This window comes from Neomonachus schauinslandi, chromosome 4 (genome assembly GCF_002201575.2).
Source record: "Neomonachus schauinslandi chromosome 4, ASM220157v2, whole genome shotgun sequence".
NCBI classification, from domain to species: domain Eukaryota; kingdom Metazoa; phylum Chordata; class Mammalia; order Carnivora; family Phocidae; genus Neomonachus; species Neomonachus schauinslandi.
In genome coordinates this window covers 130,384,430-130,411,836 of record NC_058406.1, presented here as the reverse complement: position 1 = coordinate 130,411,836, position 27,407 = coordinate 130,384,430, and the positions used below count along the sequence as shown (strand labels likewise).

At 36.0% G+C, this 27,407-nt stretch overlaps 1 protein-coding gene across 1 annotated transcript; it reads right to left on the bottom strand.

The window, feature by feature from the left end:
- Positions 1-27,132, bottom strand: PI15 (peptidase inhibitor 15). Its single transcript, XM_021688609.1, has 5 exons — positions 26,860-27,132; positions 5,331-5,449; positions 4,220-4,352; positions 3,984-4,099; positions 1-336 (listed from the first exon to the last, which is right to left on the bottom strand). Exons 1-5 carry the CDS (start codon positions 27,130-27,132, stop codon positions 201-203), a joined length of 777 nt encoding a protein of 258 aa, XP_021544284.1. The 3' UTR covers positions 1-200.
- Positions 27,133-27,407: the final 275 nt, after the last annotated feature.

Here is a 27,407-nt window from a genome sequence, read left to right as displayed (position 1 = left end):
TTAGAGGTCAGAAGATAGAAATGGATGTTTTGATTACCTCAAAGATGAAACAAACATACTAGACAAACACTAATTTATACAATGAATAATAAAAGGAAAACAAGATTATTATAAAATATGTATAATATGTGCAAAACTCAATATATATATATGCCTATGATTCCCAGAAACCATTCTATTTCCTGGACGAAAAGATAAGCCTATTTAAACCAGTATAGGTAGTTTGACGTTACTCCTGGAAAACAAAGATTGTCAGTACAAGATCCTCCATAACTTGGAGGGCAAGCTGAACATGGTACCCCTACTTTATAGGGTGCTTCTCCAATCCAATTGCCCCTAGAAAGAAGAAAAAAAAGTACAAATATTAATGTTACATTAGTGCCCATTTAAAGAAATTTGATTGTCCTTAAGCACATGACCACATGGATTGACATGTAATGATCTTTTTGAGAAGTTTGTCAGTTTAGAAAGGCACTGAAAATTATATCCATTTTTTTCTGTTTTTTAAGATTTTATGTATTTATTTGAGAGTGGGAGAGACCGTGTGAGAGAGCATGAGTTGGGGGGGGTGCACAGAGGGAGAGGGAGAAGTACACTCCCTATGGAGCAGGGAGCCCCAGGCTGGATTCCAGGACCCTGAGACCATGACCTGAGCTGAAGGCAGATGCTTAACCCACTGAGCCACCCAAGCACCCCTCCACTTCTTATTTATACAGTAACTTATTATTTTATATATCTTACTTTTTAAATATTTCTCTCTGCAACAGTTAATATTATCTTAATTTACAGATAAGACATGAAGCACTACAATGAATGGTGACAGAATTAGTCACATGATGTCAGGCTTGATGCTCATTCAGTCACCACATCTGTCTCTGCCCTATAACTGCCTTCTAGAGTACGTAGGCAGGACACATTCCCATTTTTAAAACTCCTGCTAATGCTAAGGATGGTAATATTTACATGTACTTAGTATTTTCTAGGAGGCTTACAAATGATGAAATAAGCAAGAAGTTGCCATAAGTTGTCATGGTAAGAGACTAAGGGCTCAGGGAAACAAAGGTGATTTCAAAATCTTTACCTATGTATAAACTCATAGCTTTTGTTTTTAGTAATACTATTTGTTTTTTGATAATGCTAAATACATTAAATTATTTTGTGTTGTCGATATTTTTATCTGTATTGATGGCCATGATCATAATAATACATCAAATTCATCATTTACAATAGTTGGAAATAGCCACAATGCCTTACTGTTCAATTATGAGGGAGAAGGTAATAGATGTATTTTCAATAACATGGTGATTAGTATTAAGAAATAGCAACATAGCCAGCATTTTGAAGGAAATTGAATGGTCAGGAGGAAATTTGGTTGTCAGTAGTAAAAAGTCAGGGTTGAAAATAAGACAACAGTAGGTAAGAGGCTAAAATATGAAACAGGTGGTTCTCATCTTCAAGACCTGAAGAAGCCCAAGAAGTGACTCTTAAAGTGTATCTACGTAAAATATCTGCTTAAATCAGTCAGTTAAAAATTCAGGCTTTGGGGCGCCTGGGTGGCTCAATCGATTAAGCATCTGTCTTCAGCTGAAGTCATGATCCCAGGGTCCTGGAATCGAGTTCCACATTGGGCTCCTTGCTCAGCAGGAAGCCTGCTTCTCCCTCACCCTCTCCCTCTGCAGCTTCCCCTGCTTGTTCTCTCTCACTCTCTCTCAAATAAATTAAAAAAAAATACATAAGTAAAATCTTTATAAAAATTCAGGCTTTGATCTATAAAATATTTATAGAGGAAAATTTATCTATAAAGATGAAAAACATGTTGATTAGTGATTCATATTACAAAATGTCATCAGATTCCAAGAGCATCCATCTCTATTCAGTTTATTGTATACTCTGCCCTCTGGGTAAGCTTTCTCGGGTATAATTTGGATAATGACACATGCTCACTCCAAATCACTCAAGGAGGCCCATTCTCTTATGAGTGTAGCTCACTCCTTTATCCTAATCTCTCCTATTCTATATTAATAATCTTATTTCTCTCTATATCTTTATCCAAAGCTATAAGTGCATATGGGCCCAGCCTATGCTATTTTAATTTCATATTTTTCTATTTATTCTACATAACCTTTTGAAATTACACAGCACATATTTTTGGTAACATAAACTTAGAAATACAATTTTATTATACATAAAATGTATTACGTATTACATTATAAATTTTTACATAAATCACAGATTTTTACTAAATAGAGGATAATTATATTCAAAAGTAAATCAGTCAACTAATAAACTTATATTATTCATCCTTCCATTTTTTGTTCTGTTCCATCTAATTAAATTCTCCCTCCCTACCTTCCTCCCTCTCTCCATCTCTCTCTTTTTCCCCCTAAAAAAACAGGCTTGAGATAATTTTATATTGGCATTGGAAAATTCACACTCAAATGTCAGTCAAGATTTTAAAACTTTTTTCATTGCCTAGGTTTCAAAATAATGGTTCTTTTTTACAGGAAATAAAGTATATTAACACAATATCTTAATCTTCCATATGAAGCAATCAGGTATCTCATCAATAATATTAGAAAATTTGAATCAGTGCTTAAAAACAAATGAAATAAAAATCTCTTTCACCATCTGAGTACTACTTGGCCTATTTATGTCAGGAAGAAGGGTAAAGGCTTAATAGGAAAATATAAAGTGTGAAACTGAAAATATCAAACAAATGCACAATTTTAATGCTTTTTGTAATGCAGACACATTCTACTTTCCAAACCTCATTATTCTAATAATTATGAAGGGGGACCATGGGGAAAATTGCTATTTTTCTAACCTTGCAAAAACACTGCCCCTGGCATACTACCATATAAATGAGTAATGTAATTATTTGTGAAACGTTTTCTCATTCCCTCCCCATATTGGCAAAGCTGGAAAAAATCTTTGGGACTTACTTTGGAAGACACCAAGAATGTCATAAATCCTTTGCACATTTTGCTATTTGCTCCAAATGGGAACAGACTCATGTATAAATATTGGAACATTTTATCATCTCAAGAGTTACTGTTATCAGGAAGGCATTTTATCAAATGTTAACAAATGCTTATTTATACTCACAAAGAATATTTATAAATATGGCTATATTTTATAGTCTGATCAATTTTCACAATACATATGCCATAAAATGGAACTAGTGAAAAAATTTCGTTTTATTTTTATTTTTTTTAAGATTTATTTATTTGAGATAGAGACACAGAGAGAGAGAGCGATGGGGCAGGGGGAGGGGGCAGAAGTAGAGGGACAGAGCTAATCTCAGACTCACTGCGGAGCAGAGTCCCACCCTGAGATCATGACCTGAGCCGAAATCAAGAGAGGGGGACTCTAAATCAATTGAGCCACCCAGGCGCCCCTATAAGAAAATTTTAAATTTTCAATAATGAAACTTAAATCATGGCCAAGCTTTAATTTAAAAGCAAGTCACAGCATTTAAATTTTCCCTCCTGGCAATGAATGACTCCTTAGCCTTCTATAAAATCAGGAAACTATAATTTTTAGTTTTACTCTTAAAAGAAAGGAAGAAGGACTGTGTTTTGCTTTCCTAGTGAAAAAAATAAGCCAACATTCTAGTACTGATAGATGAGAATATTGCAGTGTTGAAAAATTCCCTACAAGATTCTTTTCTGATAACTTTTATAGAACTATCAAAAGCCTGAAAGTACAGTGTTTATTTTGCAATTATCATGACTAAAAATAGGTGAAGGGAATTTAGTGAATCTCCATATCTCAAATTGTTTTGCCCACAATTTTAGCCCAAAATATCTGTCTTTGTGAAAAATAACTATTCATCTCATTATTTTTCAGGTATATGAGGTCATGGGAGATTTGAGGATTAGAGGCTATTGTAATTAAATCTTATTCACACTAAATAACTACCAGACTGGAGATATTTAATATCATTAGAGGTTCCAGGAAGTAGAATCCAGCCTAGTACTTACTTTGGGGCATAGTTGCATACCAGGTAAACTGCACGTCGCCACACAGCTCCCCAGACATTCATGTTTTGGCAAGTATGAATTGCACATCCTATCCGATTGGAGGTGGCCCAAACCATCTGCAAAAATAAACCAATACCTCATTATTGAAGTTAAAGATAAGAAAATGCATATTCCCCAAAATAGTAAGAGCATTTTTAAAACTATGAATCAAAAATTAACAAGACAATTGAAATAACCTGCGTATAATGTGTGCACATGGGGCCAAAACATCTCATAGGACATCTGGGGTTGCAATCCTGAGGGTATGGAAAAGCATAATCTTTCACTTCATCATACCATGGCTTGACCAACTGGAGAATAGAGCGATATCTAGATACCAAGAAAAACAATGAGAACTTAGAGTACAGCAGTGGTAATTTATAGTGGACTCATGTTAAGTTGTAAGTTAATAGTTCTTTTTGCAGATTATTCATGATGACTCAAGAGCAAATCCATACCTCACAATTACCATCATCACCTATTCCTCCAAGTAGGGCCAAGCATGAAAATGCCCGGGACTAAAGCAAGTGAGTCTATATTCGTTTAAGTATATGTCTGGTTGTTTCAAAAAGAGAAATACAAATATTTCAGGAATCTTCATCTCTATCTTGTTTTATCTTGTCAAAAATTTCTCCACCAGAATCATGTACACAATTAAAAATTAGATATACAAGTTGTAGTTGTGATACTAGAACTCAGTGTGTTTTTTTCCCTTAAACTTGAATCACTTTTATTTTAATAGGAAAATCAGGCACACCTGATTTTTCTCCTGTATATGGAAGAGAATGGGTCTTTGGAATGTTGGATGATGACATTCCTCAGTGGTGGAAAAATTATCCTATCACTGGAAAGGGTCTTTCCCATAGTTGCACATACTTTGCATATATGTGTGTGTGTATGTGTGTGTACATATATATGTAAATATATAACACACAGAGACATATATAAATATAGATATATGTAATCATGGGAAAGTTGCATAAACACAAAAATGGCTTCTGCCACATTGAAAAAATTTCCCTGAGGTGGAAGAATCCTTTCAAAGATTCTGTGAGGTAAGTGAAGAATACAGGCTAAGAGAGGGTGTTCCAAGTGTGAAAGGGGAAACTGGTCTTATTAGGACCTTTTAACCAATTAAATAATCCTTGAAGACATCTGAAACAGTCACAGGCCAAGCATCATTGCCTGACACATAGTGAGCACTCAATAAATATTTGCTGATATTAAATGAAAATGGTGTCACTCCCCCTTGGGATCCATAAGTAATAAAATGTGTGGATGAACAGTATCAGTGAAACTGCTTCCTACCTTCCAGTTCGTACAGATAGATTTTGGCCCAAAAACCTCAGTAAATAAGAAGGTCCATGGTCCCAAATGCAAGTAGCTGCCCAAGCCTCTGCAGATTTTGCAAGATTTTCATCCCAAACCTGTGAAGAGGAAAAAAACCTTCAGCGTTACCAGTCTTGCTAGTAACTGACAAAAGTAAGAGGAAGAAATGGTACTACTATTTCCTAAAGTTCTTTCAATTCTGGTTCCTTAGACTATTTTAACTAAAGAAAGCAAATTTAGACCATTGATATTAAAAGTTCTATAATATAATATGATTATATCACAGAAAACATTGCTGGTTTTACAGTGTCATCCAAATCCCAAGTCCAAACATCAGTTTTAGTAAAGGATAGGCTAACAAAAGTACCACATCTAATGTAACTTAAAGACACCTCATACTGACTACTGAATTTTTAACCCACCCAAGTGAACTGATTTTCCTAGAGGTCATCTTCCTAGCAATGAGGAGCCATGCTATTAATATATCTTAAAACTAATATCAAATTATTTATTCAAATTGATTTACCAAAATTAATAATGTCTAACATTATATATAGGTCAAACTATATTGTAGTATAGTAATTCCCAAGGAGCCTTCATATTTTATAGCATTTTAATCTTTGGTAGTAATAATAATAATATGAGAATTAAATTTTAGTGGGTTATGAACTAGAAACGAATTATGATAAAGAATAATTTGACTATGCTACATACAACTTCTATGAAAATATAGCATATTATGGTTCAATTAATAAATTAAGAAAAATAGTAATTGTTCTCAAAAAAGGAAGGTGTTTAAATTGATAAGGGTGTATTGATATATAATAACCCTTCTTTAATTGAGAAACTGTGGGACAAAATTTGAATGAGCCTTAGATTTAATAGATATTTATATTAGTTACCATATAGATTGACATTTTCATCTCTAAAGCTGTATGGGGAAATGAAGCCAAGCATTTGTGAACCTGTCAATAATAAATCAACCTAAAATGGTAATCTATTTTATAACAAGTTTCAAGGCACAAAAACTCAAAATAGAGAATATTTACAATTCTTGTGAATCAATATAAAAAAACTGCATTCAAAATTTTTCCCTAGTAAAAATATAATTAGTGAAGTATTTTTCTCTTATATGGAATGGTTTTAATTGAAGTTTGTAGTTTGTATCATGACATTATTTCCTAAGTTATTTAAATATTATTCCAACAATCTGAAAAAATTGTTCAAATTTTGACTAGACAGTACTATATTTTAGAAGGTAAAAACTTACATGAAAAAGTAAGTGCCAATTTTATAATTACTCAAATTCACATGGAGCTCCCTACAGGAAATGGCATAGATGTTTTTCTACTGATCATTGTTTTCCTGTTTTTCATAGTCTCCCTTATTTTATCATTCTTTGGGGACTTTCTCCTCTACCAGGTTGTATGGAGCTAAGCAAGACTCACCTACATTAGGGTTGATGGCCTTGAGTTATAAGCTTTCAAGCAAACTCATGAGACTGCTTGACTACAACAGTGAGAAGCTTAATTTTCCACAAGGATGATGGGATTCATATATTTATTTAAGATAACAATGTATTTAAGGGAAGAGAAATTATTTTAGTGATTTTAAATAAAACAGGCAAAAATCAAAATAACAGATGAACTCATCCAGAGACACTTTCTTCCCATGAGGCCATGGCAGCCACCTTCAACAGAAATTTGTTAGTTACTCCGAAGTTGTTTTAAATTAGGAAAACAAAGTCATCTTACATACATTCATCTAGAATTACATTAAAATAAACTTATAAAGTTGTATAAAATGAGAATTATCTAAATTCTATGGTGACTATGGCCACATCTTCTTAAGGAGCTATAGCAAGACACACTTTTCTTAGTTATCCAGAATATCATCTGCCAATTAAATGTGGCAAAACATTACATAATGCCATTTTAATCAGTGAGTAATCAATGTTAAATGCAGTATCAAAAATGGAAAACACTCTATCATAAGAGATGTTGTACTACAGTTTTCATAGTTACTTAGGTCAGACATAAATTTTATGAATTATTGCTTCAAACTTCTCCTTTGTTTTAGCTGTAAAAATTTGGGCAAAGTGTCAACAGTACAAAATAAATTTATAATGAAAGTCATAATATCCAAGGACTGGAATTAACTTTTAAAAGCATTGGGGTGCCTGGGTAGCTCAGTTGGTTGAGCATGGGACTCCTGATTTCAGCTCAGGTCATGATCTTAGGGTTTTGAGATCAAGCTCCAAGTCAGGCTCCACACTCGATGGGGAGTCTGCTTGTCCCTCTCCCCCCACTGCCGCTCTCCCCTACTCTCTTTCTCTCCCTCTCTCTAAAATAAATAAATAAATAAATAAAATCTTCAAAAAAAAGTATTTGGCTGATAGTGGATTTATCTAGCATTTATTCTTTTGATGTTTTTCAATGAAATATGCATTTATGAAATATGTATTACAGTTCACTGAAGTACAAAATAGTATAATTAATTCACAAAGGAATTCCAGATTGAATGGCATCAAAAAATTATGTCCCCTGATGGGTTCTTAATTAATTGTAATCAACTGGGGAAAAAAATGCATCTAAGTATTATTTACATATTGAACTACAATGTATACTCAGATCAACAACTGCTAAAAACACTTTATTATAGTCTTATCCTAAAATATAAGCAGAGCATGGCACAGATAACACTGACCTGAAAATAAAAATCTCGTGTTCTAACCCTAATTCTACTGCTCTGATCGTCTGTGACTGAAGAAAGTCAAGTATTCTTTCTCCCACTTAACTCATCTGTAAAATAAGATTGGATAAGGTCATTTCTAGGGTCCCTTTCATCTTCACGTCTCATGATTTAATATACCTGAGTAGCACCATCATCAAAGCCAGTAAGATGTATATTATATTGGCTTATAACTTGCTCAATCCTAGCCCTTTCCATTCCATAGAGAGAATAAAACTAGATTCTTTTCAAAATAATTAACAATATTTAAAGCTGTTAAGAATTTAGAAGTAATTTAGCATATATAATTCTTTTTTTTTTTAAAGATTTTATTTATTTGACAGAGAGAGAGAGAGCACAAGTAGGCAGAACAGCAGGGAGAGGGAGAGGAAGAAGCAAGCTCTCCACTGAGCAGGGAGCCTGACGTGGGGCTCGATCCCAGGACCCTGGGATCATGACCTGAGCCGAAGGCAGCCGCTTAACCGACTGAGCCACCCAGGCGCCCCTAGCATATATAATTCTATCTTTATACTCATTCATGTATTTTAAAACTTAATATTGTATATGTCACAAAGATAAACTATTTATTGTACATATATGATATAGATTGATAGATTGATATAGAGTTGTATTTAGATCTCAATCTATATTTATCTGAAATATTTCTACTCAAAACATCAGTTTGGATATATGGATTAATCTTTTATATATGGTTAAAAGCATTTTTACTTTATTAAAATGTTGGTCATTAAAAAAAAAAAAGATAAACCAAAAAGTTCATGCCTGAAAAATACCTTACATGAACATACCTTGTTAATGATGATAAGGGATTTTTATAAGAAGACAATGTATTTAGCATTACTGATGTCTACATTTTTAGGCATGAGTTTCTATGTATAAATATTACAATGAAAATTTGGGGGAAGATGGTTAGGGAGGAGAAGGGATAATCACTTTCTTTCTCTCTCCATGTTTACTTTTAGGGAACTGATGGGAGGGATTTCTGTGTGTCTCTATGTTCCTGAAGGAAGATGCTAGAGAGATTGATGCGCACGGGCTATGTACGCTGCCCCCCCCACTGGCCAGAGCTGGCCATTTTGACTCCCAGTGGGAGACATGGTCCACTGTCCCTTTGATACCCACTGCAGGGGAAGTCAAAGGTGCTATACTCTTTCTTGTCTCTTTGTCTTCAAGCAAGACTCACACTCATCCTGTAGAGAGGGGAAGATCCAGCTTGAGTAAGGAGCTCTGAAATTTAGGAATTACATCAATCACATCTACTGGTAAAGTTAAGATCTGTATTTGCTATCTGTCTTTCTCCATTGGTTATAATTTCCAGGAGAAAATGGATATATTATTTATCCCCTTAATATCCAGTGGTATTTAAATTTATTAATATGATGAGAGGTCTTTGAGGTTTGAAAATAACAAGCAATGATAACTTTATTTAAAAACAATAAGAGATTTCAACAAAAAATTGGGGGCTGTAAGGAGTGGTCCAATATGATCTATTTTTTCCTATCCAGAAGCTCTAAATTGCAATGAGTGTGGCCAGCGCAACCATGTGAAAGAATTTTTACAACTTATAAAGTTCAGAAAATGAAGATGTAAATTGTTTAAACATTTAACTTAACGTATATATTTCTGGATGCTTGATGGGCAATCTATCTGCTGAACTTTTCTGAGTATGTGTAGCATTTACTTGAAATTATTTTATTTTATTTTTAAAATGATTTTATTTATTTATTTGACAGAGGACAGAGAAACAGAGAGAGAGAGAACAGCAGAGCAGGGAGCCTGACGTGGGACTCGATCCCGGCACCCAGGGATCATGACGTGAGCCTAAGCAGACACTTAACTGACTCGCCACCCAGGTGCTCAGAAATAATTTTAATATTGGATCCTACAAATATAACAACAGAAAAGGGCACACATGTGCATCCTATGGAATGTCTAGTAAATATGCAACATACTATTTATTACCTTTTGTTGGAAAACTAAATATCTGACACTTAGTTTTTATTCAACCAGCTTGAACATTCTGTATTTCTGGTTTCTGCCCTTCTAAATAGGTAAGATGAGTGTGCAAAAAATTTAGTTGTAAACACTTAAAATTTGATCTTGCCTCCTAAAAGTGAGGCAAAAATGAGGAATATTATTCATGGATACCCAAAAACATTTACAGGACACACTAAAACTGAGATATTATGATTAAATTGGATAGTTCACAAAATAAAGATGGCTTAAAACAGTGTCAGAGCATGCATATGATTGTAGCTGTGCCCTATTGCCCCAAATGGTTTTCTTACAATCCTTGTTATTAGAGCCATTTAGTTGATCAGTTTATGAAAGGACTGATTTATCTTTGTACTAAAATGTTCACCATGAACTATTCTACTTGTAAATAAAAGTTAGCATCTTGTCTGTGAAAACCACATAGTTGGACTAAGCCCTGAGAGATATCCAAAATTCAAGCTGATATCATTTAAATATCTAGAAGAGTTGTGGCTCCAAGAAATAGGAGGGGTATGAAAAGAATGTAGATTCTCACCAGGTTTACTAGTCTTTAGAGCTTGAGCCAAAGAAATACCAAATCAAATCAAAGAATGTTGCAGTATGGGAGAAGTTCGCTGACTTTCATAAACAGACAGAAGAATTGAATAGTGATATAATCCAGCCCAGGGATGAGGTTGTTTTGCCAGCCAACCATAAGTTTTGGTATCCACAACACAGTGACAGCCAGAATCATGAAGCACATTGACATCTGAAGCACCCATCTTAAATCCCAGTCAACATCTTGGACAAGAAATGTACTCAGACTAGAAGGCAACCCTAAAAATTCCTGGGAATACATCCTCAACATTGAAATAGTGCTTTTTTAAAAAATGGGTAACATCTTTTAATTCCACACATAAGATTTAAATGTAGGAGTGTTTGAAAGAATAGAATTTAAGGTATTAGAAAAGAATTTCTGGCTGAGGGACCTGTGTGCACTTGATATTAAAATTAGTAATGGTTAAGAAAATATGCCTATTAAAGCAACAGGTTAGCCTTGTTATTTCAACATAAGCATATCAGTGAGTAATCATTTAACTTGAGATTTTAAGTTGAAAATTACAAGAAAATCTTAAAGTTTTAAGATAGTACTGCAAAATTTAAAATAAGAGTCATTGTATTTCTTAGACTTTTTTCTTTTTTAAAAATTTTTTATTGTTATGTTAATCACCATACATTACACATCATTAGTTTTTGATGTAGTGTTCCATGATTCATTGTTTGTGTATAACACCCAGTGCTCCCTGCAGAACGTGCCCTCTTTAATACCCATCACCAGGCTAACCCATCCTCCAACCCCCCTCCCCTCTAGAACCCTCAGTTTGTTTTTCAGAGTCCATCGTCTCTCATGGTTCGTCTCCCCCTCCGATTTCCCCCCCTTCATTCTTCCCCTCCTGCTATCTTTTTTTTTTTAACATATATTGTATTATTTGTTTCAGAGGTACAGATCTGTGATTCAACACTTGCACAATTCACAGCGCTCACCGTAACACACACCCTCCCCAATGTCTATCACCCAGCCACCCCATCCCTCCCACCCCCCACCACTCCAGCAACCCTCAGTTTGTTTCCTGAGATTAAGAATTCCTCATATCAGTGAGGTCATATTTCTTAGACTTTTAAGACTCTTTAAGGGGCACCTGGGTGGCTCAGTTGGTTGAGCACCTGCCTTCTGCTCAGGTCTCGATCTCAGGGTCCTAGGATTGAGCCCCGTGGTCTCCCTGCTCAGTGGGGAGCCTGCTTCTCCCTCTTCCCCTACCCCCACCCCACTCATGCTGTCTCTCCCTATCTCTCTCTTTTAAATAAATAAATAATCTTTAAAAAAGACACTTTAATATATGAATAAATTAAATGTATACATGCAGCTTAGGAAATTTAATTAATTAAATCTACTGGTAATAAATATTAAACAAATGTGTTTACAACTAAATTAAGGAAGAACCAGGAATATTAATTTTGGCCTCTTAGAAAATCTATTCTGCTCATGGATACTATCTTCAAAGACATAAAATGCTAAAAATTAAAAGATCACACTTTGAATTTTTAGAGACACATTTCTAAATTGGTTATTTTCATGGACACTGTGGTAACAATGCCATTGGAGACAGTTTGGCATGCCTCATAGACATGTATTTTTTTGGACATTTATGTTGTTGTTTCTTGTATATTCTGATAAAAAGTAAAGTCAATTTAGATAGACAGGCTTGGAAGTTTTAAAGAAGTAAGTTAGCTAAGACTGTTTGATCTTTTCCTGGGTTAGTCAAATTGGAAAAGGAGTACTGATTTACAAAAGTGAGAAAGAACCATTACAAAGAAATTAAGTGACGATGAAATTATTTCCTCTGAGGGCAGCCAAAAGCTTTAAAAATGCTTCACAGGCATGATTGTGGCTCTGATTTGAAATTGGTTGGTTTGTCCCCATTAGGTAGAAATGCCTGTAAAATGGCCAATAAAGGACACTGAAAGCGGAATACACCAGATCCAGTGTTAAACCAGACAGGAGGGTGGGAATGAGCTTTGGTAAGGCTAGAGAGGGATGGGGTGAGGTCGGGTGGGGTAGAGCAGAAGAAGAGAAAAGGCCTTCAAACGGGAAATTCTGGGCATTGATTAGACTAATGAAATTGATTCTACTTTATAGGAGAAGTAGATAGTTAAAGGAACTTGATAAAAAAAAATTCCCTCAAGTCTCAAAAATAACTTCAAAATATGGGAACACATTACACTACAAAATACCAAAGTAGGGTCCAAAGCATTTTTTAGATGCTTAAAAGAAGATAATGAAGACTTCCCTCAGGTAAGATGAGTGCTACCTTTCATGTAGGCAGGAAAGGAAAATTTCTATAAAGACATGAGGTAAAGTGGACGTTTTTTTAGAGGGAATCATTGCCAATGACATAAATTTATTAAACAACAAACAGAAAAAGGCCTCTCTTGACCCCTTTTCATCTTCCGATTACTGCATCATTCTCTCCTTTCTCTTACAATGAAATTCCCTGAGAAGTGTCTTAACTGAGAATTCCCAATTTCTCTGTTTCCCTTCTCTCTTGAGTCCACACCAGCAGACTCCCCACCCCACCTCCACTCCACCCAAACTGCTCTTATCAATGTCATCAGTGGTCATTTCCTGGTCACGGTCTTACTTGTTCTATCGGTAGTGTTTGGCATGCCTGACCGACCACCTGCTCGTCCTGGACACACACCCATCTCTTGGTTTCATGACCCTACACTTGCCCTGATTATTTCTGGTTGCTGCTTGTCCTTATGCTTGCTGATTCCTCCTCATCTCTCCAACCTATGTGCTGGAGGGTCCTCAGGACTCAGGCCACATCCATTTCTCTTTTTTCCCCCCCTTTGTTTCATCTATATTCACTGCTTAGGTAATCTCATCCAGTCTCACAGATTGAAATACCATTTATATGCTGGTGTATTGTTCCAAATTTTATCTCTAGACCACTCAGTTGAGTTCCGGACTACTTTATCCACCTACCTACTTTAAGCCTCTACTTAGCATACCCCAAATTGAGCTCCAGATATTCATAACCCCACTCCACTCCCTAGTCCCTCACCAGCTACTCCTTTAGTGTTCCTTCTACCAATGAATGGCATTGCCCATCTTCTCATTCAGGGATCACCAAATCTGTCCCAGTGCCTGTTATATTGTCTATGGATCCTGCTGTGCTACAAAAGCAGAGTTGAGTAGTTGCAACATACGCCATATTTACTATTTGATCCTTTACAGAAGAAATTTACCAAGGGCTGTTGTGGTTGCTCAGGCCAAAAATCTAAGTGGTCATCTTTACTCTTTCTTTGCTTCATAATCTTGATCTGCTCCATCAGGAAATCTTGTTGATCCTACCTTCAAAATACTGTACATTCAGAATACAACCACTGCTCATCACTGCTATTGCTACCCCCTCGGTCAAAGCCAACATCATTTGTTATCTGGGTTATTGCAAGAGACTCCTACCTGAAGGAGTGTTTCATATCTATGAAGCCTTAATATGTAAATTAATGAGTGTATGGATAAAAGATAATACATTCAGAATTTGAAGTAAGAGTACTTAAATACGGTTGGTGTTTAGGAAAGAAAGTTCCAGCACTTTAAATCTATGTATGGATAAATGGGCACTGTGAAACTGTACTTGACTCAAGTGCTTTGGAAATAGTAGAGTTCTGTATAAATATAGTCGCACTCAAATGACTCTGCTGGGGGGATGGTCTAGCAATGAAAATGAATAAAGTCGTATCGGGTGTAAGATGGTTCTTGACCTCTGGACAGTTACATGGAAAAAAAAAAAAAAAGACTCAGAAATGAACAAATCTGCCCCACCCAAAGAAGCTACTCCTCTCTGACCAGTTGCTGACAAGTAGGAAGTGGGCTCAATGTCTCTAGAACTTTCCTCTCTTGAGGATAATCTGGAAATCCTGATGTACATGTGAAATGTAGCAACTTAAACATTTGGCAAATGATTTTTAAAAATGTAAAATTCTGTACAGTGCAATATCATGTGGAGCAAATTAAATATGCCCCCTAATTAGAATGGTTGATGGGCCTACAGTTTATGAACTCTGGTTTAAGGTATCATTTTCACCATTACACTCACACCGATGTGGCATCTTCCCTCCTAATCTCCATTGATGTTTGCAGGAAAGAGTGTCCCTGGAGCCACCTTTGCCCCAAACCTCCTATAACAGACTTACCACACATGGGCTGCTGTTTTATCCTCAACAGTGGAAAATGCAAGAAACCCACATTTCCAGATTAACCAATAGGACCCTAGGTAATGCATTCATCTAGGCAGCCAGTAAATGAATATTCACTGGGAGGCATTGGGTACTGTGAATTCAACAGTCAGCAGGGCGAATACGAACTCTAAAAGTTTAGGGAAGAGACAGATAACAAAAACACTACCAAACAAATAAATGAATAATTGCAAACTGTAATACATCATATAAATACATTATTATATAACAAATTATACATATATAATGTATATAATGCATTATATTAAAAAGCTCCAGAAGAATCATGTGCTACTTAAAAGTTTGCTTCTTTTAAAGTCTCCTTAGTCAATCAAGTATATTCCCAAGTGAGCATCGTTTCATGTTGCAGACCCACAGTGCCCACATGATATTTTGTGAAAGCAGGTGCTGAATAATTTCAAGTGAAATTTTGTGATAATATAGAATTACCACTGGGATAATTCTTCCTTTGGCTTACCCTATTAATTTGTACAATATATAGTCTCTGGACAAACAAGTAGAGATTTAAATATTTTTATTATTTCCCTCAGCTCAGTTTTGTGTCCTAAACCATGATTGAAGACATTTCTCACCTGGAAAATTACTCTAGGATCTCCTGGGGAACTTTCGAGAAGATAGATGCCTAGCCCAATCCTGGACCTATCAAATCAAAATGTTAAGATTGGGGATCTTGAATGTGTGCTTACGAAGTAGTTCTGTTCTCTTCAGGTTAGAAATAATTATCTAAAGCCTTTTTTGGTGGAGAGTCATTTTGATTGCAGAGAACTTTGGGCTTCCCCTCTCCTCTCCCATCCCTACTTACCCACTGCCACACCACAAGAGATGCTTAAGAAGAAGGGGACATTTCTGATAATTAACATCTGTTAATTTTCACATATAAGCACTTATATCAGTATCCTTCCTCTAAACTCTGGTCTGTTTTTGATTGAAGTTTAAATAAAAATTAAAAATAACATTTTATCATGAAAATGTCTCACTATCACAGATGCTAGGTGCCAAACTCCATGAGGATATTTGTTCTGTGTATTCAAGGAAGACAGGATTATTGGTGAGAAAGATAGAGATATCGTTGTGTATGTTGCTATACAAATAAGCTAACATCATTCACTCTGAAAGTTACAATTTTAGGAGAAAGGAACATGTATTCTGTGGTTACATGGATATGAATACAGAAATAACATGGTATTTACAGTGCTTATTTAGATACCATGGGAACTCTAAATGGCTTTATTACCTGAGATATTACAAATAACATGTGGGAGAAACATATACAGAACTTTCTGAAGATCTAAAATCTTGGAAAAAAAGATACAAAATTTAAAAAGGATCCTTCCCTAGGCATGCGGGGTGGGTGTCTTTTTATGATAATCACCTGTGACAACAAGGAATAACCAACCAGACCCTAAAAAGGAACTAAGCCATTAAAGGTGCTCAATGGTGATATCAATAGAAATGTTAACAGGATTTAAATTCCCTGGTTAGCTTTCTATAAAAGAAACCTTAAACCAACCTTAAAGGCCTTCACTGGCAACCCTGTCGGGATCCCTCTCACACTTGAGAGCTTTTTCTGTATCTTCACTTAATAAACTTCTATCACTTTACTCACTTTCTGTTGTCCACGAGATTCATTCTTCGACTCTGTGAGACAAGAACCTAGCTCTCCCGCATCGTATCTATCTATCCATCTGTCATGTATCTATCCATTTTATTTGTGATATCCTTTCATAGTTTTTATTGTTGTATCTCCAATTCACTATATATTCTTCAGTGAAATATCTATTTCAGATATTGCATTTTTATCTCTAGAAAACTCTTTTAGCTATTTGAAAATTCTTCATTATATACATGTTTTCCCTGAAATATTTGAGCATGTTTATCATAACTTTTTAAACTTTCTTTTCTGCTAATACCATCATTTATGTTTCTATTGTCTGATTTATGTCTTTGCTATGTATCCTATTTTTCTGCTTCCTTATATGTCTGATACTTTTATTTGATGTCAAACATCATGAATTTTATGTTGTTAACAAAAATGAAATAAAATAAAAAATAAGGCAATTGCTTTCCACTATAATGACACTGAACCTGTATTTAAAATATGCAACTCATGAGAATATGAGAATATGATCCGAATCAGCAGAAGGTGCCCACTAATTTTGCAAACTTAACTTTAGGATGCATCCATAGAAGTAGAATAAATGGAGAATGATTTGTCATTGCTACTCTGCACTTGTCAGATCACATAAATTCTAGCACCTTACTGTAAGAAGAGCACACATGTATTGGAACCCAACCTAGACGACAACAGGATGAAAGGCATTCCTTGCTCAGAGCCACCCTGCTTCCATTCCCAAAACAATTTAATGGGCACCATTCATGTGTGTATGTGAAAAAGTGTGGGTCAAAAAGTGTGGGAGGGAGTACACTGATTTTCTATTTATTTAATAGTAAAACTTCTTACCTTTTCCAGCATTTTCAGGAGGCAAATATCTTTTTGCAACGTTCCCTGATAGGCTACTTTGGCAATACTCTGCATGCAAGAGGTGCTATATATAGCTACTTAACACAAAAGGGCTGAAGGCTAAGAAAAAGCTGTGTGACTTGAGGTTAAGGGTCCAAGACATCAATGTTCACAGCTTTCAAAGACTTGAAGTACTATCACAATGCAGAGTTTTCCTATATGGTTACCAAGGATAGAAAGGGTACTGGGCGTAAGATTTGATTCCATGTGAAGAAATACTTTCTAATATTCAATGAGGTCCTCAGATCAAATGCATGTAGAGAAATACCTTAGCCAGTGGTCTCAAGAGCCGGAGATGAACACATAAAGGGGAAAGCATGGGCTTTGTTGTCATAAAGAACTATGTTCTCATCATTTTGGTTTACCTGCTGCGTGACTTTGGGGTAGTTATTTATGCTCTCCAAGCTCCAAGTTTCCTGTTTCTAAATGAGAAAAAAATTGTCCTCATCTCTCAAGACTTCTCTGAGGGTTAAACAAGATAGTGACTGAAGAGTATTTAGCACAGCCCTAGGAGGACAAGGGTGTATTTAATGGTAGACATTATTATCATTGGGGATGCAGGCACTGGAATGGTAGTAATGACAAGCGAACTAGAAAGCCACCTAAAATGGGAAGCAGTGTGAGGTGCACTTTTGATCATGTTATCTGGCAGCCTAAAGTTTAAGAGACACCAAGCTTTAATCTCAACAAAGCAGGCAATCAGATAAAGTGAAAACAGATAAACCCTGAAGCAACTAAATAATCAGAAACAGAATTGTATATAGATAATAAGGAGCTTGCTTCCAGCGGAAGTAATATCAGACAGTGAAAGATAAAAATTAGAGAACATTTTAGATGTCTTAAAACTTATTAATTCCCCTCCTTAAATCCCTCTTTACTGTATGTTTTATCTTTAAATTTTAAGATCATTTGTTGATGGATTCTAGTAAGAATTCTCCTTCCCAGGGAAATATAATACCCATCACCTACCATTTAATACTGGAATTATGAGCCAGGAAGACATTTTCATGTGTGGCTAATTTTTTTCACCAACTCAGTGTTGCAATAATCTAAAAACTGATTTCTTGATTGTTAAACTATCCTGTGATACACATGCATACTCCAAATCATGCCATTGCCCACGTGGTCAGAAGAATTCAGATGCCTTTCCGCTTACCTACTGCCTGCTGAAAACATGATCTCACTGGAATGCAGAGACCGATCTGGTAGAATGTTCATATTCAATGAAATTATGAAACATGAATTTGATGCACTTTTTAAGAGAAAAAAATATTGTGTCCTGAAGCAACATTTCTCAACTGTTTCAGTTTGGAGTATGTGGTGTGAAACTCTAAGAGTCATGAAAAGTTTAGTCTAAAAACACAACTTGTTGGGCATTGTTCCATATTCATGTAAAAAAAAAAAAATGTTTGGTACCTGATTTAGACACTATGGGTAACACAGACTGGAAACATTCAAATCCCATGCCTCCAAACCTCAGTCTGGGATGTATTTTATGCCAAGCATTTTCCTTGACCAGTTTAAGCTGTTAGTCTTGATTTTCTCTACCCCCTTCCTATACCATTCTTCAGAAATTCTCATAGACTATTAAACATCTCAAGTTCATAACTATTTAATGGCCACTGACTACTACATGCTTTTTAGATATGCTAAGTTCAGGACACCAGACCAGCCAGACTAGTCAACCTCTATTATTCTGAAGTTCTTTGATTAGTTTCCAAAAAGCCTTATCCTGAGCATGTCAAAAGAACTAGGTGGGCCTGGTCCTACTCAGGCCCCTGAAACAGATTTGAATTTGTGTGGATTTAAGCCTCAGCACTTATTTAAAAAAAAGATACATGAAACTTTCTTGCAAAAATTCTTGAGTAGATACCCAGACATAAAATCATCCACCCATGCTGTCTCTGTGACACTACCCTACCCCTATTATGAAAAGTGGTCCATGTTGATTACCGAAGCATATTCCTATCCAAAAATTTTTATAGTAGAAGAATGTTCCCTCCCACATACTAGCTACTTTTTTCAACGTTTGTAGATGTGTACCCTGGATGATAAACCTGCAGCCACTTAATGACTACCTGAAACCTGCTCCTGATTTTGTGTTCTTCAACTCTGAGAAACCCAATTGTCCTAGTCAAATCACAGAGGTATCCTCCTTGGTTGTGTCATCATATCAATCTTCATTTTATTTCATAATGTAGATCACTCACTCCTATTTTTTTTTAAGATTTTATTTATTTATTTGAGAGACAGAATGAGAGAGAGAGCACATGAGAGGGGGGAGGGCCAGAGGGAGAAGCAGACTCCCTGCCGAGCAGGGAGCCCGATGTGGGACTCGATCCTGGGACTCCAGGATCATGACCTGAGCTGAAGGCAGTCGCTCAACCAACTGAGCCACCCAGGCGCCCGACTCACTCCTATTTTTTAAAAGAGTTACTTATTTATTTTAGAGAGAGATGCAAGAGTGGGAGGGGCAGAGGGAGAGGGAGAGAGAATCTCAAGCAGACTCCACGCTCAGCACAGAGCTGGACATGAGGCTCGATCCCACGACCCTGAGATCATGACCTGAGCCAAAACCAAGAGTCTTATGCAACTGTATACCACCTAGGCACTCCCAAATCACTTACTCTTATTGACTTGATCCCTAACTCCACTTTGTCACAATCCAATAGGCTTCAATGTCAGAGTGTTCATTCATCTCTCACCCAGACCAGTAAAACAGCCTCTAGACCGCTCACCCGGTCTTTATTTCTGCCCTTTCTAGTCCTTTCCTCACCTTGTAGCCAGAACAACCTCTCTGAAATGCAAATTAATTATATAGCTTCCCCGCTTAAAACCTTCAATAACTTCCCTTGATTTTATAATAAAACTAAACAAGTTTTTGCATGCCTTTTCCAGCCTCATCAAACACCATTTTTTCCTCTTATACACGATATCCAAGTCATACTGAATTTTTATCCTTGCCTTCAATGTACTATTTACCATCTTAGAGCACCCTACCATACCTACTACATCTTCCCTACCTCTATACCATAAGTCCAAGTCTGGGCTAAGTATGTCTCATGTAATCCCAAAGCATCCTATATTTTTTCTACTTTAGCACTCAACTCATTGCTTTTGCATTTATCTGCTCACAGTTCTTCCTATAAAAGAGTGTCTTTCCACTCCCCATTGAATCTCCCAGCACAGTGCCAGGCACATGAGTAAATATTGTGGAATGAATGATTGAATAATGAATGACTCTTGCCCATCAGACCACTATAGCCACACATTGTTTACATCAGATGCCCAGAAAATGTTAAAAGACTTCATTCAGGTGTTCCACAAATATTTATTGAGTCTTCTCTGTGGAACAGATATGATGCTAGGTTCTACAAATACTCAGCAGGAATACAATAGATTTATTTTTCTACGCTGTTGTATGTGGCCAAATATCATTTGCCATCAAAAAAGCAGTGTTGTAATACTAGGAAGTATAGTCACTATAGCCTTCATATGATTCAGAGCTTTTCTGTCTACCACCTAATGGTGAGGTTCTGAATCATACTGTGTTAACGTTTCCATTTGCACTTTAGAGCCTGTATTCAAAATGGTCACAAAGAAAATGTTCTCAACCTTCAGGTGGCTCCATACATGAAGAGTTGAATATTCATATATAAGTAACACTAAGTAAGTAATATTAAGCAACATGCACCTTGAAAGAAAATTCCTACAAAATGTGCCCAGTCTCCGTTGGAAGCCAAGACACTTAAAAGGCTCTACATCTATGAGAAAAGGAATGTGGAGTTCCAAAAGTGCTGGAGAAATGCCTTCCTGTCAGCAGTCTTTCTCAGCTCACCGCTGGCTGGCAATGGGTCTCAGGAGGGTTTCTAGTAGTCATAAAAGCATTCATTGAAAAGATTTAGGTTAAACACAGCAAATTTCTCATGTTTATAACAAGAAAATTGAGTTATCCTTCCCAAATGAGAGGAAATGTGCCATTTGGGATAATATATGGTTTCATTTTAAAAAAAGAAAAAAACAAAGACAAGGAGAGACATCACAAGTGTTTGGTCAACTATTGAATAAAGGAAAAAAAAGGAGTTTAACATCATCTACATTCTCTTTCACATGAGGCCCAAATGAACAAAATCAGCATTTTCATTATTCCTGAGTCATAAATTATTGTAGGCAAATAGTTTATTGGCTCTTTCCAAGGATGGATTAATCTATTCTCCATTCATTCATTGGAGTCATGCTTTCTGTTACTTTACTACCTGCCATGACTTGGTAACCAGTATTCTTCTCTTTTCCAGAAAAGTCTAGGAAGCCTTATCCTTTTAGCTCTGCAAATAATATTTGCAGACACCAAACAAATGAAATGGGCCATATTATCAACCTAGTGAAATTATATTACACCTTTTCAGCTTTAAGTTGTTCAGTTCATACCCACCGTTATCTTTTCACTGTCCCTAACCTGTCTTTCCATCATTGTATATTGACTATGAAGACTGCTATCTCACGCACCATGCTTCAGTTAGCTGTTCATAACTGTTGCTGTGTAGGTGCAGGTGTCTGACTCCTTCTTACTTTGCCTAAGAGGAGTGGTACTACTAACTCAGTGATTGCCCCTTCCCCAGTCAACTTCACTGGCAATCTAAACTCCATCAATTGCTAGGGCCATCTTTCTAAAATGTGGCTCTGATGCCACTCTAAAACTTCTATAGTCTCCCTAATCACCTTTTATGAAGTGATCCTCAGTATTTTCTCAAACTCCTCAAAAATATGGCTAACACATTATGCTCTTCTTCTCCTGGTGATTTTGTGCATGCATTGCTTTATCTGCTATAACGTTCAACCCTGCCCCTTCCTGAACATCTATCTCAAATGTCCCTCCTCCAAAGAGCCTTTCATGATTTTGCCAACAAGAGATTATCACTTCTTTCTTTGATTTCTCCATGGTATTTATCTGTACCTCATTGATTACATCAATCTTACGCAGCAGTGTATTCTACTGAATTATATGTTTAGTGTTTTCTTTCTTGTTTGTTTTGTTTTTTATGGTTTTGTTTATGTTTATACTTTAAAGACAAAGATTTCTGTTATCAATGGATCTCATCCTCTTATGGAGGGAACTCAACATTTTTAAAATCAATTTATTCAATTGACATGAATTCAAGGAATATCTTACAAATTTTACTCCATGTGTGAGTCTTGTAATTTCATTCTTCAGGGGATGATTCTTACTCTAAGAAACTAGCGTGGTTTGTGGTTTAGAGTCATGGTTTAAGCTGCCCTTAGAAGAATGAAAAACAGCTGGTGTCCAAGGAGCTCTGGAAATTTGTCAATAAACTAATTGTGGAACAGAAGCCAAGAGTAAAGAAGTTTGACTTGCATATCTTAAGCCCTATCTATTTTATTATTATTTTTAAAAGATAATGTGTTTAGAAAATTAAATATTTCAAGTATGTATTTTTTACTAAAATCATGGACAAAATATCCAAAGAAAATATTATACAACTATAACATAAATGTCAACACTCTGCATTCAAATTGCCTCTACTTTATTTAGTCAAGGGTACACTGCCATAACCAGGTACTTAAAAGGAGTTAAAATCATTTAATTTTGAGGGACTCTTTTAGAATTTAGGAAAACCTTTTTGTTTTAAGCTTTAGGTGCATGTGGTAAAATATCATTATACATGATAATAAAATTTCCATTAAAATATATATCAAAATTGATGCTACTTATAAACATATAACAGTTCATAGGGACTTCAACTAAATTATCAAATAAAGGTTGATCACTGCCTATACTCAAGAACTGGCTCAAAAAAATAGAGATACAAAGGTGAATAAACATAGATTCAGCACCTAGAAAGGTCAAAAGAACTATATAAATAAGTATAGATCAAGTTTGACAGTCATGAGAGCAGAATAACAGACATGAAGTGTTCTTTATAGCAGTTAAAAGAAGGAGAAATTGATGGGATACCTGCGTGACTCAGTCAGTTAAGCGACAGCTCCTGATTTTGGCTCAGGTTATGATCTCAGGGTTGTGAGATTGAGCCTCGAGTAGGGCTCCCTACTGGGGGCGTGGAGACTGCTTAGGATTCTCTCTCTCCCTTTGCCCACCCCCTAAAAAAAGAAGGAGAAATTGAATATGGTTGTGAGGGTAAAAAAATACCAACAAAGGACATAGCATTCTGATATGAAACTTGAAGGTCAGGGTTGTAAATCATGGAATAAGCTAAGGAAGAGACAGATGGAAAGAGACAGCCTGGGAAGAGGTTTAGAGAGAAAAACTGTGGGTGAAAGAGACCCAAATCAGGCCAGCATGGTTAACAAAAACCCTGAGCTGAAGACCATCTTTGATGAGGCTCCCGTGGCTGCTATCACACACTGATGAGGATTTGAACACACGGCTAGTGGTCCTAGTGAGGTAAGGGTCCTAAGTGTTTGAGGTATATAGTAAGGGTTAGGAATGGAGCTGACTTTCAGACTGCTCACAATCCAAATCAATGCTGAACAAGTTAAAATAAAGGTAAATGGTGAATTGAGAGCTATATTTTCACCTGGCTTAGAGATTAGTCATTTACAGTTTGTGTTCCAACCTCCAAGTGGCCTATTATGTTGTACTTCCTTCATTGTTTCATGAGGGATCCATGTGAATTATTTCAATGGCTCCATTTACTCAAACAGTCCTTCTACCTTACAATTTCATAAAATTGAGCACATTTTTCTGACTAATCAGTTTTGTCCTTCTTCAGAGCAACCTCTTCCCTCCACCTGGGAAGCTCTTCCCTCATCTATCAGTGTGGTGGACTCCCTCACCTCTCTCCAGGACACTCTTAGTGAGGCCTTCCCTGGCCACCCTATTAAATTTCACAATCTCACCACAATCTGCTTTATTTTTCTCCACAACCTTATCATCTTCTAATGTACTATGTACTTTATTTATTTATCTTGTTTATTGTCTGGTTTCCCACCCAGGGGGTCAAGGACTGTCTATTTTATTCATGAATGTAACCCCAGTGTTTAGAGTAGTGCCTGACATATAGTAAATGCTCAATAAATATTAAATGAATAAATACATGTGCAAATGAATTACATGCAGTATTTACATGACAATTTGAGATAGTCATATTTAATTTTATAGAACTTACTGTTCCAATTACTGCTTCTTATTAACTTTACTGAGTAAAGGAGGATTTATAAATCATCTACTGACATAACCGGCACTATATTTGGTTCTTATAAAATAAATCATATCATAGCTCCTATATTTGAGAAATAATAATAGAATAGAATATGAATACTAAGGATTTCAGCTGGCATTTTAAAGGAGGAAACAAAGATAGCCTGACACCTCCAGGGGTTTCCCCCAACAGAGCATTTAATAAACCTTGCCAATGGAAAGATGCTTCCCAACACAAGCAATGACTGAAATTTCATAGACCTAAATTCTAACTCCATTAATACCATTCACTGTCCATACCACCTTGGCCTAGTCATCAACTTTTCTAGGTCTAAGTGATTTCATTTGTAAAATGAAGATCACAGTCTTAACCTCATAGGGAGAATGTGAGCTATCAAATGAGATCATCTGTGGAAACAATTAGCCAAGTCATTGGCACATGGAAAAAATTAAATAAATGCATGTGGAATGAATGAATTCTTGATCAGTGGGGGAAATATAACCAGAAAAATGTGGCTTTTTCAACCATTTATACTGTGTTGTACCCCACCTTTACTCATGATGATCCCTCTGCCTTCAATATCATTAAAATAGTGAATTGCACATATATTGGTTGGTTATTATCTATATTATTATTCCCATTTTAAAGATAAGGAAATTGAGTCTCACACACATTAAGTAACTTGCACAAAGTCACGAAGTAAGCAGCAGTGTTAGGGTTTGATCTCAGAGGAGCTCGCCTCTAAAACACTTCAGCTATCTTGACCCTACTTTTGTCTGAATAGCGATGTGATTGGCACCAGGAAGTATTTCCTAAATCCACAGTCTATATATTATACTTTTCTGATCTCACATAGAATCTTATGAATATTTCTCTCCTAATTTATGGTAACTAAATAAACTTATTTATTCTTTTTTCTATGTCAATATATCACCTTCTAGAAAGTGCTAATGTTTGTTGAAGGTCTATTGTGCTAGGCTCTGGTCTAGGTGCTCAACCCCTCAACTCATACTTTCCTGATTACAACCCTATGTGGCAGGTACTACATTTATCCTCATATACGTGGTGATAAAAATGAAATAAAACATTTATGCAGGTTATATTTCAGGACTGAGATTTGAACCCAAGCATTTAGATTCCAAAGCCCATATTCTTAATCATGAAAGTATAGTGCTATTCCTACACCAGGACTGATTATATCTCCTTTTCCTCTTTCTTTATAGAAAACTCCTTAGGAAAGTGCATTTTCATAGAGTCTAAGTTGTACTTCTATGAAATATGACTCTCTTGTATTTGGCAAGTCTTTATTTTTCCTTTAACTCTGACATCTGCAATTAGTCAAACTTAAAAAGCTTATTTATATAAAAGAGATGAATTTAGAATCTGATAGAAACACCAGATTTTAGGTCAGCATTTATAAAAAGTTGTTAGTGGTACCACCTCCCCACCCCAACTTAGAAAAACCAGGCTGGTGATCTTCATTGCCTTAAACAGACTCCAAGCTGTGCTCTTAGAAGATACTGGACCCCTTGCATAAATACACAACAAAAAATAAAGTAACTTTAAAAAACACAGCTACCCTTTCAATACCAACTCAAGGGTTTTGTTTTATTTTTTACTTCCTAAGTAGAGTGATTTAAACATAGAGTGCCTATTTTTAAAAGAGCAAAGAATGTGTTCATGGCAAGTTGGAACAGTGTGCAAGTGCATGGCTTCACTCTTATCTGAACAACAAAGCATTAAATCACAAAGAGGAAAAAGTCAGCATGTTCTCTGAGAACACAAATAGATTAGCGTCAGGAAGAGCTTTGTCCAAGAAAGGGAAGAGACACCTACCCAGAGAATAAATCATGTACACAAAACCTATAATTTTAAAAAATTATTTTCAAGAAATGTTTTAGCTGATAAATATGACCATTAGATAAACAAAACACAGAAAAAGTTCCATGTGAATATTTTTTTAAAAGTGTACCTTTCAAATGTGGTCAGTCAACATACCCCATTCTTTATCTCTGTTTCTTATATAAGACCTGATCCATCAGTGGTTATGGAACACACAAAAGAAAATGAGACACCCCCCCCCTTTAATTCTATGATGGAACAAAATTTAAGCCTACTAGGCATATAAGAACCTTTCCTAAGTTAAAATGTATAGCAGAGCTCCATATCCTTTAACATATAAACACTCTTTAGGTTCTTCGACGAACAATTTAAATCCAGCGTCCTCACTCAGAACTCAAAGAAAACAAATTCCTCTTACCATATATTCCATGTTTGCTGCTGGTGGGAACACCTTGCCCCGAACTTGGTTATGATAATCAAGAATGGCGATCATGTCATTCTGCGAAATGTAGCGCTTCCGCCTGGCTTTGGGGATATCCGCAGAATCTAGTTGTGCTTTTACTGCTGCTTCAATATCAGTGAAATTATTGGTTGGCGGGGATGAGTCAGTGGAATTGAGTAAGACGACAGCACTTGCTTCACAGAGAAGGGAGAACAGGAGTGCACTGCTGACTGCAGAGACTGCTATCATTTTGAGGGGTGGAGAAGGAGAGGCCACCGAGTTTACTTTGCTTTAAAGCAAAAAGGTAGAGTTAGGGTCTATGAGAAAAGAAAAAAAAAAAAAAGGGCCAGTGGGTATGAATTTACAAAGTCATCATTTGGGAGCATTGCTTGGTTTGATTTTCTCTGAAAAATTCAAACAAATGTTGAACTCACGCTTAGGAAACAATCTATAGTAGTTGTTATACATTTCACTTGGTGTTATGAGGCAGATTCCTAAAAGAAACTTCCTATAGCTAGAGAAAA

Bases quoted from the DNA above. Each gene is read 5' to 3' on its own strand.
- PI15 (XM_021688609.1), bottom strand. From the start codon at position 27,132: ATGATAGCAGTCTCTGCAGTCAGCAGTGCACTCCTGTTCTCCCTTCTC. The intron at 4,353-5,330 runs GTAGGAAGCAGT...CTTGGTATCTAG, and splicing joins CTATCTGTACGAACTGGAAG to ATATCGCTCTATTCTCCAGT. The intron at 337-3,983 runs GTAAGTACTAGG...TCTTCTTTCTAG, and splicing joins GTATGCAACTATGCCCCAAA to GGGCAATTGGATTGGAGAAG.